The 15,121-nt window shown below is 33.5% G+C and overlaps 1 protein-coding gene across 6 annotated transcripts in view; it reads right to left on the bottom strand.

Annotated features, from left to right (window-relative positions):
* Positions 1-15,121, bottom strand: part of NBEA (neurobeachin) — a 631,767-nt gene that overhangs the window by 227,771 nt on the left and 388,875 nt on the right. For 3 of the 6 annotated variants that reach the window (XM_057532887.1, XM_057532886.1, XM_057532884.1), the window contains exons 39-40: positions 3,570-3,713; positions 644-676 (exon numbers count right to left, since the gene is read on the bottom strand). In XM_057532887.1, coding sequence (XP_057388870.1) covers positions 644-676; positions 3,570-3,713 — 177 coding nt within the window. The remainder of the gene's footprint in view (positions 1-643; positions 677-3,569; positions 3,714-15,121) is intronic. The other 3 variants (XM_057532889.1, XM_057532888.1, XM_057532885.1) reach the window with 1 other exon arrangement.

The following is a 15,121-nucleotide window of genomic DNA, read 5'->3' on the forward strand; positions in this document are numbered from 1 at the left end:
AAACAAAACATTTTTAACAACTTACAGAACTGATAAAGCATGAAGGACCATCATCATTAACATTAACTCAGAATTCTCTAAATTAGCAAAATTACTAACATTTGGAAGTAACAATAAAGGAATCCGTATGAATTCTAATTCTATTATGTAAAATATTTCTATTGTTACCCGCATATATGACAGAACTACTACTCTAAAAGAAATGAAATACATTCTATTAGTGGGAGACAAGCCTTTCTATCAATTAAATTAAATCATTCACTTGTCAATTCACACAAATTTGAGTTAATTTTAAATTTTAGTTACTCAATAATTACTTGAAGAAATAACCTGCCAAGCTAAATTTCAAATTAAAATAAATAATTGAGATTTTAGATTAAAATCAGTTGAATTACACAAATTAATTTCAATGTTTTAAGTAAACAATATAATTAGTAAGTTGAAATTTTTAATTACATATGAAATCTTAGGTGCTAATTCACTTTGGTCAATCACTACAAACTAAAAAAGCAATTAAAATAAATTAAGTTAGGTGTTATTAATGTAATAATTGATTGGCATAGTTCTATATTATAATCATATTAGTCATTTGCAACAATACATAATAAATTGAGTAATTAATAGTCACACATAGTTAACTTGCCTCTTGAGATGAACAGCTTGGGAAGAAAGGGAACTAAAAGTGAAACAGAAAATTGTATGACATTTAAAACTGTAGAACTTTGTGGACATTGTATCTTTATTAAAACTAGAAAATTCCAAAGAAAATGGAGAAAACCTGAGAAAGGGTCAACGTTTAAATACAATTGTGCTGAAAATACCCTGTCAGATTTTTTTAACTTACTAGATGATTTTGGGGAACACATATATAAAACTAAAATGAATTATTATGCTTATTCATAAACTCCTAAGTATACTGGAGCCAGTGTAAAAATTGAGTTATCAACTGAGGATCTTGTTTTTACATCATTTTAAGAGTCTTTAAGTATATACACATATTTATGTAAAGACACTATTTGGTGTATTTTAGTTTGTGCCATATACTACACATATTTTTAAGGAAATACATTATTTTATATACTTGTTAACCTTATGCAAGTTACTTAAATTTGTCTTAGCCTCTATATCCTCATTTGTAAAATTAAGGTAATAATAATAGTATCTACCTCTCAGGATTGTTGTGACTATTAAATAGGTTATTGCACATGAAACCCTTCAAACACTGCCTGGTTCCTAGCAAGACATGCTGCCTATACTTCTTCCTCTTTTTTTTTTTCTTTTTATAAACAGAAACTGATCCTAAAAAGACATTATTATTTAGCAAATGTTGACTTCTGAGACAGAGATAACAATTATTTGGATAAGCATTTGTTAGAGCAACAAAAAAAGTCATGTATTTATGTGGTTTAAAACTTACAGCTGATTTTTTTAAAACCTAAAAACACTGGTTTATAATTAACTTCCAAAATTATTTTTATGTGACATTGTCACTATCATGGCAGTCCAGATTAGTAAGTAGGCTTCAGCATTTACAGAATGAATCTGTTAGACACCTATATATTATGCAGGCTATTTCTGTGACTGTTACTTCTCCCTTCACAAAATATCCATCCCCTACTTCTTTTCTACTGCATTCAAAGTTCAGGGTCACATTTGTGCACTGCTGATTTAAACATGAACACTGTAGACTAAGTAGAAGATCAATATTTTAGGACAGTTTATAAGATTTTTCAGACATGAGGATTCCACAGAAAGAGTATGAGTTAGGACTTGGTGGATAGGGAAAAGAGCAAATTGCTCAAAGAAAAATCTGTTTAAAAGACAGAAGTTGTAGGAGTATTGATAGAGACAGTTGGTTAAGATACGATTTTTAAACAATTTATTTCAAGCTTACTTTCATTGCTCTTTACATATTTTAACTTAATGTTATTTTGAAAATTTTGGTTATAAGCATAAATTAATATTAATAATTACTCAAGCTACCATTAAAAGAGAGAAATATAAAGGAGTCATTAATCATTACCAGATTTTGCTTCTGGTATTAGTGGGCAGATCTTATCATAATAAACTTCAAGGTACTAGCCAAATTTGTATCAACTAATTACCTATAGTGGGAACTAAAGACCAGAGATGCTAAACTAAACTGTATAATTATTGAACATATCTGTGAGGATATGTGAATGAGGAAAGGCAACACATTATCTCAAAAGGTCAGAAATCGTGTTTGTGAATTTTCTCTAGTTCGTTAGGATCAAGAATAAGACCAGAAAACGAGAAAACAATCTGTGGCAAAAAGAAATAATGGACTTCATTTGCTCAAATTGCCAAATGGCCTCAGATAAAAATCTCTGAACTACTAAAAAACCCCACAAAAACAACAATACTAAAACTTGAACATTTCCTCAGGAATTCAAGGCAAACGTTTGTACATAGACTTAAGATTCGTTTTAAATAGGAAAAATCGTTTTCATGATACAGAATTGCTAATAACATAGGCATATCCAGGAGCTGGTGTTAGAATAACCTTATTAAACATTTTCTAGAAGAGGAAGAATAACGTTCCTCTCCAGTTTACAATTAACAATAACATCTTCTCTTTGGTAAAATGAGAGATTTCTAACTGGCAGAAATATTGTTGGAGACTTTCCTAAAGCATGCCAGGTAATTTTCAGCTCAGTTCTGGAAACAGGAGTGCTATTTTGTAAACATAATGATGAATGTAAGTTCACTTCTCTATTGTCATCTGCCACTCCAATGTTGTATGGGGTGAAAATATAGAATAGAGGTAAGATTCAACCACTTTTGAGACTCTAAAACAGGAGTTTTTAGCCTGAGATCTAGGATATGATTCCACAGACTGGTTTCCAGGGGTCAGTGAACCCTCTGATACTGTGTACAAGATTGTCTGTGTACCTTTATGAAACAATCTGCTTTCATCAGATTCTCAAAAGTGGTTTAAAAACCAAAAATGGTTATATGCCAACACTAAGGTATATATAGCCCATTGGGCCATTGTAGATGCTGCTCTGAATTGACCTTAGACGAGCACCAGGACAAAGTGAAAACTGAGGCTGGGCAGGTGAAAGTATGTCTCCTGGTAGTGGGGATTAGCAGTGTGGGGAGAGAGAAAAAAAACAGGGATGGGGAGGGACATGCCCAAGAGTGACAGCAGGAAGGAAATGGCTATTTCAATGGTCACCTGCCCGAAGTGGCTATTTTTCACAGCTGTTAACATGTTAGTCATATGTGAAGTCTACCATCCCGTTCCCCCCGCCAGCCCCCCAATTATTCAGGCAGTTAGATGGGAACAGTTTATGCTATCCATTACTTCTCCTATATTAAAAGTTGCTCTTCACTACACAGAAAGTAGATGCTATTCATTTATCGTTAGTTTGATACGTATTTTCCTCTTTTCAATACTAGAAATGAGATAAATTGTTAACGTTCACATGATTGAGCATTGCTCCAACCACTGGCACTAGCTTATTCATCAGGAGATAGATTTTAAATTCAATAACTTTGTGTGCATTTATTACTTACAACAAATAAAAAAATATTTAAAAATTTACCTGCAAGATTGTCGATTTCCTTCTCTTGGAGCAGACTGACTGCATCGTCATCTCCTTCCAGCATAAGCTCTGTCTCTGCATTCTGATTCACTATTGCTTGACTTCGGAATGTTTTCTTAGACTTTACTACATCTTCTTCAGTGCCTAATCACAACCAAAACATAATAATTTAGGTCATTGTGATTTACTTTCTTATAAATCCATTACTTTCTTATAAATATATGCTGCATTTACATACTACTTTCAATTATAGAAGATTTTTACCTTCTTTATCTTGTTTGGTCTAAATAACTCCACGAGAAAGGCAAGGGGTGTAATCACCTACTCTTATGTTGCAGATGAGGAAACAGGCTGAGAAAGCTACATGCCTTGTTGGGGAACCTAGGACTTGGGACTCTAAGATCACTGCACTTTCTACCAAAAATCTGACTTCACCACAAACTTGGTTTTATCCATAAAATTAAACACTTTTACACAATTATACTTTGGTGTGAATTAGATAATCAACTGATCAGATCATTTTTTAAAGTAGATAAGTATGAAGAAAAGAAGAAAGCATTCACATCTGAAGGGAGAAATGGTTGTTACTGGGAAACTACAGAAAGGCAGAGTAAGGAATGATGTAGACATATAATGTACTTCAAAACAGCTATTTCCTTAGCAATGGATGAAATAAATAATGGCTTTCTAAAGTGATAGCCTTATTTTGATATAAAAAATAGTACAAAAGGCCAAAATTCAAACGCACAAAAAATAACTCAGAAAAATTGAAATATAGTAAGAGTTGACCTAGCATTAACTTGTTAATCAATGCGCAGGTTAGAAATTACAACACATTTAAATCTCTCATGGATTTGACTGCTTAACAAATATTTCAATATTTGCATTCAAACATCTGTTTTGGCAGGTGCCATTGAATCTGAAATTATCTGAGCTACAAGTAAATTATATGTATACAGCTAAGAAATACCTTTATTTCAAGTCACTTGAAGTTGGAATTCAACCTGGAAGAAAATGGTGTAATTTACTGTGTTCTAGCTTTAGTATTAGGATATAGGCTTCAAGGAGCAGCATTAACTAGAAAAACACCTTCACATTTCATTTGGTATAGTGGATATATTCCTGAATATGGGAGCCTAATAAATCACTGCTACACAGTATTTTTGTATCATAGTTTTAGGGGATGTTATGGTATTGTGTACACATGCAATTACTCTGCAAATCTTGTCATGCCTTTGGCCAAAATCCTCTCCAGTGAACAATGAATACTTCCGGTCAATTCTCCTAGGCCCAGTACAGGACTTCCCACAGTCCCTTACTGCCTGTGGATATTTGCTCAACCATTTTCTTGGACGTGCATCTAGCTGTGGTAAAACTTGCATTGTAAACCAGACTGTTCGCTTCTTTCTTTGCAGCTTTCACATTTCTTTTTGTTAGTGACTCAGAGCCAATTCTGTTTGCTAAAACATTAACAAATTGACGCAAAGGTAGCCCAGAGAGGAGTAAAAAACACATGTTGAGGAACACAGCATGTCATGACAGCACTGTAGAGTGTCACTGGCTGAGAGGTACCGTCTGTCATCCTAGCTCTTACTGGACAATAGCATCTAGAGAGCACGGTTTAAATATAGCTTAACAATATAAAGTAACACATTGTTAAATATATCTTTCAATAAATACTTCAGAGACATACAGATCAATGCTACATGGAAGGTGAGGGGAATTAAATGGCTTATATGTGTAGTCTTCTTTCACTGGCCCACAGATGATTCTTATTTCTGGAATAAAAGCTTGAGGATTGATTACTGAATGCTCCAGAACCTTATCTTAATTTCATTTGGATTCTTGGTGATATAAAGCCAGCACAACAGTAATCTTCTGGGGACAGCTATCTTTATACGTTGTTTGCTTCTTGGGTAGTAACTTAATTTGAGAAACTCGGAGCTTGCATCATCTGAGAACAAAGAGGCAAATCCAGTGATTAATAACCAAGAAATCTCTCCTGAGGTCTTTATAGCCATATTTCTACTAGACATCTTCAGCTGGATATTCCTAGTTCCACGTTTCCCTAACTGAACGGATTATCTTTTGCTTCTTCACCTCCTCCTATTTTGATCTACCCACTTAATTAAGCCACAGACACAGGATTCATCCTGTAAGGTGATGGACTCGACCCATCTCAAGCCATCATCATTCTAGTTTAGAAGGCCTTAATAGCTCCCTTATTCACACCACCCTCCATACTTTTGTCAGAGTATTATTATTAAACACTAATAAGTTGAGAATATTTTCCTGCTTAATATTGTGTGTTAACTCCTCCCAATCAACAACACTCAGTGCAAGGCTTCTACTCTAGGATACAAATCTAAACCCCTTAGCATGACTGATTAAGGCCTTTTACCCTCTCATTACCAGTTTTGTCTTAGTTTTTCTTACTCCCCCATGAGCAATACTGGACCATTTACAGCTTCCAAAATACGTCATGTTTCTCAGACCTCTTTACCTGTGCTAAAAGTATTCCCTCAATATGGTATGTCCCTTCCTTCCTCCTTTGTTCGGCTAATTCTTACTTAACCTTCAAAACTCACCTCTTTCAGGTGCCTTTCCTAACCGATCCATACTTTCACAGTCTACACAGAACTCAACCACACTGAGTGGGTGCTATCTGTTATGTGTATGTCTTCTCCACTGGGCTATAGCCTCATTCTGCAGCCTCAGTGCCTGGTACCCAGCAGGTGTGCCATGAACACTTGCTGAACTGAAGTTCAAGTCTACCCACCCAGAGTTCCCCACTCTGATTTCTTTTTTTTTTTTTTTTTTTTTCAAACATCTTTATTGAAGTATAATCGCCTCACAATAGTGTGTTAGCATCTGCTTTATAACAAAGTGAATCAGTTATACATATACAATATGTTCCCATTTCTCTTCCCTCTTGCATCTCCCTCCCTCCCACCCTCCCCATCCCACCCCTCTAGGTGGTCACAAAGCACCGAGCTGATCTCCCTGTGCTATGCGGCTGCTTCCCACTAGCTATCTATTTTACATTTGGTAGTGTATATATGTCCATGACACTCTCTTACCCTGTCACATCTCACCCCACCCCCTCCCCATATCCTCAAGTCCATTCTCTAGTAGGTCTGTGTCTTTATTCCCGTCTTGCCACTAGGTTCTTCATGGCCTTTTTTTTTCTTTTTTTTCCCTTAGATTCCATATATATGTGTTAGCATACTGTATTTGTTTTTCTCTTTCTGACTTACTTCACTCTGTATGACAGACTCTAACTCCATCCACCTCATTACAAATACCTCCATTTCATTTCTTTTTATGGCTGAGTAATATTCCATTGTATATATGTGCCACATCTTCTTTATCCATTCATCTGTCGATGGACATTTAGGTTGCTTCCATGTCCTGGCTATTGTAAATAGAGCTGCAATGAACATTTTGGTACATGACTCTTTTTGACCTATGGTTTTCTCAGGGTATATGCCCAGTAGTGGGATTGCTGGGTCGTATGGTAGTTCTATTTGTAGTTTTTTAAGGAACCTCCATACTGTTCTCCATAGTGGCTGTATCAATTTACATTCCCACCAACAGTGCAAGAGTGTTCCCTTTCCTCCACACCCTCTCCAGCATTTATTGTTTCTAGATTTTTTGATGATGGCCATTCTGACCGGTGTGAGATGATATCTCATTGTAGTTTTGATTTGCATTTCTCTAATGGTTAATGATGTTGAGCATTCTTTCATGTGTCTGTAGGCCATCTGTATATCTTCTTTGGAGAAATGTCTATTTAGATCTTCTGCCCATTTTTGGATTGGGTTGTTCGTTTTTTTGTTATTGAGCTGCATGAGCTGCTTGTAAATCTTGGAGATTAATCCTTTGTCAGTTGCTTCATTTGCAAATATTTTCTCCCATTCTGAGGGTTGTCTTTTGGTCTTGTTTATGGTTTCCTTTGCTGTGCAAAAGCTTTTCAGTTTCATTAGGTCCCATTTGTTTATTTGTGTTCTTATTTCCATTTCTCTGGGAGCTGGGTCAAAAAGAATCTTGCTGTGATGTATGTCATAGAGTGTTCTGCCTATGTTTTCCTCTAAGAGTTTGATAGTGTCTGCCCTTACACTTAGGTCTTTAATCCATTTTGCCCACTCTGATTTCTTAAGGCAGGTTTGTGTGCACTCTCCCACATGCTGTTTTTTCTGGCCGTGCAGCGCGGCATGTGGGATCTTAGTCCCCAACCAGAGATCGAACCTGTGCCCCCTGCAGTGGAAGTGCAGAGTCTTAACCACTGGACCGCCAGGGAAGTCCCATCCCTTATGCTTCGTAAATCCTGCTACTAGAGTAGTTATATGTATTATAATCGTTTGTGTGCTTGTTATCTCCACACAGCCTGGAAGCTCCTTCCTTGATGGCTAGAAACATCCTTCTGTCTTTGAAATCCCAGTTATTAGCACGCTGCCTGGGACACAGCAAGTCCTCATAAATACTGAATAAATGAATAACCTGAGACATAAAAGTTACCTCTGGATATCTCTTAACCTGAAGATTCCAGGATATCTCAGAGATTCTTGGTGAATTGCCTTCAGTTTCAGCGCTTATTGAAGAATCTATGAATTCACATGAAAGGGAACTTGGTTCTTTACATGAAATAGTCAATAAAGCCCTTTATGCATGAGTCAGCTTAATAAAGCAAGTTTTCCCTTGTATCACAACTGTGTGCGTTCTGCTTTGTCTTTTAAAAAAAAGGCTTTACATTACTCTTGTGTTATTAAAAATATAAAATAAAATTAAAATCTTCCAATAAAGAAAATTTAGTCAAAGGAATGTGAGCTCTCAAATGTATATTATATTTGAGAAATGTATATTCAATTTTACCCCCTCTAGTTTTAAAGCAGTAAAACAATTATGTCTTCAAAAGATATGTAGTAAACTAATCCCTACCAACACACCGAACTTATCGTCCCTGTTGAAGTGTTATCAGTTTGCAGCTCAGTAAACTTCCTGATTTTTATGATACTGCACCAAACATTTATCTAAATGAAAGTGTATGAGATCCAAAGGTGCTTTTCAATCACAATATCCTTTATGAATTAGACTTTCATTTATCAAAATTACAGGCAAAAAGAGGTAAGGTCTCAAAGGGCTGTCTCATTACAAGGCTTATAAACACTGTCCTTAGAAAGAATTGGTTTAACACCCAGCAAATCAAAATCTGATTGGGAAGAGAATTTATCTGAGATCATCTATCTTCAGAAGACATGTTGGACTGAGTGCACTTCTTGGCCTCTTTAGCCATTCATCAGGAAATTAACAAGCGAGTACCACAAACCACCAGAATGCCTTAGCTTTGAAAATGTGAATTATGTGTTAAACTGGATAGGCTAGACATATACCTTTATTTTCTAAGAAAACATTAAAATGCCATAAAATTTGAAAGGTTTCAGAATAAAAAATTCCACCAAATTATAGATTAATGAAGCCAAATCCAAAAATTACACTTAAGTTATTTTCCACATCATGTTACAAATAACAAATACAGGAAAACATCCTATACACATTAGATTTCTTAGTAAGTAAATATGCTTAAAGCTCTGTATGTGAAAATGTCATCTAATATAGAATACTGCATTACATGAACCTAAATGAAGCTCCTCTTTTGTAATATTTCTCTTAATAATAAGGATCCACGTGAAACAAAGTATATTTTAAAAGTGAAGTAACAAGAAAACTATGTTTCTGTTTTTAGTACTGTTATACTCTAGCATTATTACTACTATAATAATAATTATTATTATTAATTATCATTTAAAAATTATATTGTTATTTTAAACAAGGATAAGTTAAAATATAGAAGTGATAAATTGGAGACATTAACTTATCTTGATAATATTCAGAGAATATGTCTAACTGGAAAGTCTGGGCAATTAAGGCAAAGAAATTTCATTTGCCCATCATGTATTTTTCTATTGATACACATAAACAGTTAATGTAAAGAAAAATATTATAAAGTAGTTTATTTCTGTTTAAGGAATTATTCTATAGTCAACTCTAAAACGTCTATACCAATAAGGAAAAAAGTAATTTATAATAATAGGGAAACAATAAATCATGTCTCTGTGGTTAATGCACAAAGAGAAAAGATATAAACCCATAACAAGCCAATTTTAGTGTAGCATTGGCTTCTTACCAGTTTTATATTATAGTTATCATTTATTTTCCATTGAGTATGGAAATATGGCTTTAATTTTCATTTATTAAAATGATACATGAACATACATGTGTATCTACCTACCTATCTACTTATCTACCTATATTATATCTACTCTGTAAGAACACATTTTCCATGTTATTTGATCTGTACAATTTAAGTACATGGTGTACGACTCATGAGCTGGCCCCTGCTTATTTAATCTCACTAATTTACCGATTTGACCTCTTCACACTTTATATTCCCCAAGAGCTGAATGCTTTTGTTCCCAAACATGCCACACTGTTTCAAACCTTTAAGTCTGATGTGTAATTTCTTTTACATGGAATTCTATTACCTGCTCTGTCATTCAGAATTCAGTTTAGTTGATTATTCTCTTCGCTGTATAAATTTTGTATCTTATAAGTCAAAATATATTATTTTTTGATACTTTTCTGAAGTCTTTTATTTAGGTATTCTCGTATTAGATTTTAATTTTCAGTGTATCGAGTGTCAAAAAAAGTGGCAATCAATAAATATCTGTTGAGCGAGCACATAAAAATACAAACATAATTTGCATATTAATCATTTTATATGTACAGTACTTAAGAAAAGTTACTTCTCTCTTTATGTCCTTTACAGTTTCCTCATAAGTGAGTAAGGTGGACTGTGTGATTTGCAATTCTTACTTTATTTTTCCTGCAAACATCCATTAAAAACATATTTTAAAAATATATCCAGACCAATCTCCTAACCTCAGTTTCCTAGCCCGTTGAAAGAGAACCAAGTATGTTTTAACTGAACTCTCACAGGATTATTGCAATGTTGCAATGAGACAATGGATACTGAAATACTGTGAAATGTGTGAATATTATTTATATAATAAGCTCTCAAAATGTTTGTTAAAATGTTGATAAAATAGACTAACAAGAGTATTAAAAGTTTACTAAGTACATAATTTAAAAATGAACAAGAATACAACCAATGTGTTATTGCTTACAATAATGTTGCCTAAGATTTATATAAAGGGGGAAAAAAGCAGGCTGATGTGAGGATTTAAAAACTCAAATAAGATAACGGATGCGTCTAAGGTCTTATTAGCACAATACCTAGTCAATAATGAGTATTCAACAAATAATGGTTTCCTTTCCTTCAGTTGGGATTAATCTTCTTCCCTCCACCATGCTGTTGTAACACTGTTTATATTCATTACAAGGCAACATGAGCCTTCAACACCTCCCCTAGATCGGATAATTTCTGAAGACAGCAAGGATAGCGTGTAGGCAGGTACCATGAAGTGTTTGTAAAGCTGAATGGAGTGTAAATAGCTTACATTAAAAACTGATTTTCCCTCAATAACCATATTATTCATTTAAAGATATTATTAAATAAAATTACATAAGCATCAATATATTTGACATGCATTTTTTACTTTGTATATAGGCATCTTAAGAATATAAGTGTTCTTAATATCTTGGATAAGGAAAAAAACTGCTTTCTCAACAAAGTTGATATCGTAATTTGTTTTAGAGAATTATATAGATGAGCCATTTAATACATACTTTTCTTCCATCATTGGAAGGAAATGGGAAGAATGGAAATTTAGTCTCATTTTAATTTTATCTAAATATAATATCAGGAAATTCTAATGTTTCTAAACATCTTGAAATCAGTTTAAGATGGCAGTCTTTTTTGGAGGAGAAATTCTTTTCAATATACACCATTTCACAACATTTTTAGCTTGGGAAATGTGTTTTGACAAAAATCTCCCCTTACGTAAGTAAGAGAAAATGCTGCAATTCATTTTCAAACCTAAATACTTCTTTTAGGAGTATTAATGACACATAAATACTTCGGGAAATTTTAAGTAGACATTACTTTTTCTCATTAAAGCTGAAATCAGAGCAACAAATATCTTTACAGAACAGCGCTTTTAGTAACTCCAATGATATTATTTAATTTCCACTAAAAGGAGAAGATTTTAAGATAAATACTCCCAACTAATTACATTAGATATGGTGATATGATCTTATGCAATAATATGTATGAATCAATCTATTACTGAGAATTTTACAATTTTGAACATTTTAAACAAGATGAAAGAATGGTTTTTGTTGTATTGAGAAACCTAACACTCAAAAATGTTTTATGCCAATCTTAATGTGAGATAAAAGCAGTAGTACATACATAGAACAAACTTCACTGTAACAATCATTTACTGAAAAGTATTTTTCTTTGTAAATAATTTAAATTCAAAATTAAATTTTGCCTTTGACTCTTTTACACAGACATAGTATTTCCTTTCTTAAGAAACGTAAATGATGATGACATAAAAGGAAAGACCTGCTGAAGGCCGGGACTGAAAAAAAAAAATCATCTTCTGTATAGAACAGGATTAAAGAAAAAACAGTCTTTGCAATAGAAGAACCCTAATGGTAAAGACTGTTAGTGATATTGAATAAAAACACTATTGGAAAGAATGACTGGAAAACTCAGGTATCTTTTTTTCTCTTTTATATTTGATGTTGAGTCAGGAGCCTCACTTTATCAATACAAAATCTTTTTATGAAAGCAAGTATTTCTATAAAAGAAATAGACTGTTTCTATGCAAATAAACAATTTCTATTTGTTGTTTCAAACACACTTTAAGTAAAAATCTGAATCGTTATTGACTAAATTTAATTAATACAGATAAAAAATCTGGACAGTTTACACATCAAATTCTTCCTTTCTTAGTTGTGGGTATTTTAGTCTGAATGCATTGGATTTAACCATGGTTCTCACTTCAATTCATTTCTGTTGACAGAGAATATATTTTGTAATTCAAAATAGATATTATCTATATCACCATAAAACTACCAAGATATAAGCTTCAAATTTATAATGAATTTGATTCAGAAATGGTAATGCTTACCTGAATCAATAATTGATATTACTATTTATGGTCCATTTTAATACATCGTTATATCACATAAAATTAGAGTACAGCATGAGTAACTTGTACAGACTTTTGATTGTTTTAAACTAGACATAAACATTACATCTGCAGGTAGGCTGTTTTCTGAAAAGCTTGAAGAACTTATTTCAACGGCAGAGTAAATATCCAGAATTAGCAATATGGACATTAATTAAGATGGAATGTTCACAGATTATTATTCTAAGTGGTAAGTTCTTATTCACATTAGTTATGCTTGTAAACGACTTACTGGACTATAAGAAATAAAAGAAAATGGCTACCTAACACCAACAGTTATTGCTCTGTGGAAAAGGACATCAAGGACACTTGCAAGTAAAAGAATTGGATCAATATTAACGTGATTTTCATTTCATGCTTCCCCAACTCCAGTAAGCTGACAATATACTCTGATTATGTGAACTGCCTCAGAGTAACACAGAAAAGGTTATTAGAGCAAGAGGTGGAAAGAGAATGCACTTTTTATATTGACAGGCCTGCTAATAGAGTATACTGATTTTCAAAGACATGCAATGCATTTTTACAATTTGGTTCTGACAGCAAAGACGGAATTTCATTTATTCCTAATTCAAAATATTCATATATAAGCAATATTTCTTAGAGCAGACCAACAAAGGGGATATTCATAAATAGCATTTTTAAACAGTAAAAATGCAATTAAAAAAGGTACAAGAAAATATTATTGAATTTAAGTACAGCATTATATAAGTATGAAATGCTAACTTAATAATCTTCTTAACGGAGTGAATGTAGAAAACTGCATTCTATGCTTTTTAAAGGAAATTTGATAAGGCGTATTTTAAAAATATACATGATGATAAATGTAGAATCTCTGTGGTAGGAGAATATTATGTGGTAGGATTTTGATTAGCCATTAAGTTAGGGTGATTTTAAAATATTTTAAATAGGATTTCATTACATTGAAAATCACATGGCACACTTTACTTGTGGAAAAAGTGCTAAAACATATAGAAAACTTGGGCTAGTTTGGAACCCTCTAAATATCATAAAGAGCAGAGATAATGCATTATTCATCTTCGTGACTGTTTGACTACATAGCATAGTGTTTGGTCCCTATGTTAAAGTATGCTTAGAAAAAGACCAGCAGGAATAAATACATCAAAATGGTAAAGGCAGCTATCTTGATGGCTGTCTATGAGTGACTTTTTCCCCCTTCTTTAAATTTTTTTGGCGTTTTCTAGATTTTCCACAATGACTATGTTTCTTTTTTTTTTTTTTTTTTTTTTTTTTTTTATTTTGATAAAACACAAAATTGTTACTTTCTAGGCAGATTACTTAAAAACGGAAACCTTTCACAGTAGCTTATCAAGAGCAGAACATTAGTCCAATAATGAAGCTTTCTCTTTTTAGCAGATGAAAGAAAATTAAGTTTTAGTTTTAAATATAAGTACAGTATAGGTATTAAAGCTTATTTTTAAAACTGTTATAATTCAATTTTTAGCCAGTTTGACCACACAAGATCCCTGTTCTCTCTCCCTCTTTGTCTGTCTCCCTCTCTCCTCAACTTTTTGTGAATGACTATGTTTCTTTTCAGGAAGGAAGGATGGGAGGGAAGGTGGAAGGAAGGAAGGAAGGATGGAAGGAAGGAAGGAGGGAAGGAAGGGAGGGAGGGGAAAACGAACAAAGGAAAGAAACCTTTCATTGTGAGTCAAGAGGGGTACATGGCCGATGAGTAGCAGAATGGAAGGAAGAAAGTTTTGGCACTCTTGGAATGAAAGAAAAGATGAACTGGACAGCTTGAATGAGGGCTGAAAGGGTGGGGAGACGTCCCCTGGCAGTGGATGGCATTAACCTGGGGAATGATGCTTGGTGTTTCTTTTCTAAGCCTGCCACAAAATGCAGTGTGGAAAATTTACTTTAAAACTCTGAGAAATGGGAGGTAGGAGATGTTTTGGATAGATAAGCAACTGGTTCAGAGACATGGAAGGAAGATGTAATTAACAGGAATTTCTCTTTAATTATTAAAAAATGGGATAGCTAAGAGATAGTGCTGGTATAGGTTATCAAAAGCACTTTTAAAAACACTAAAGACATTTTAAATTATGTTTTTATAAATGACATTGAATGCACAGTCTGTGAACGACTCTAAGTTCACCTGTACTGATAAATCTCTGTGGATGACAGGCTGTATGAGTGGGCCAAAATTTAGCAGGTACACTTTTAGAGAGGGGAGGTTCAATAATGCTCATGCACTTGGGAAAATTCCAAATTTATCTACAGCAACACACTGTATAGGAAAATCACGGTATTTAGATTGAGATTTTGCTCTATCTACCATTTATTAGTTAGCATGCCACTTAATTTCTATAGTCTGTCATTTTCCCAAATAAAAATCCTTTAATAGCTTTGTCTATTGACAGATCCCTTCACAGT

Source organism: Balaenoptera acutorostrata, chromosome 18 (genome assembly GCF_949987535.1).
Source record: "Balaenoptera acutorostrata chromosome 18, mBalAcu1.1, whole genome shotgun sequence".
In the NCBI taxonomy this organism is placed as follows: Eukaryota; Metazoa; Chordata; class Mammalia; order Artiodactyla; family Balaenopteridae; genus Balaenoptera; species Balaenoptera acutorostrata.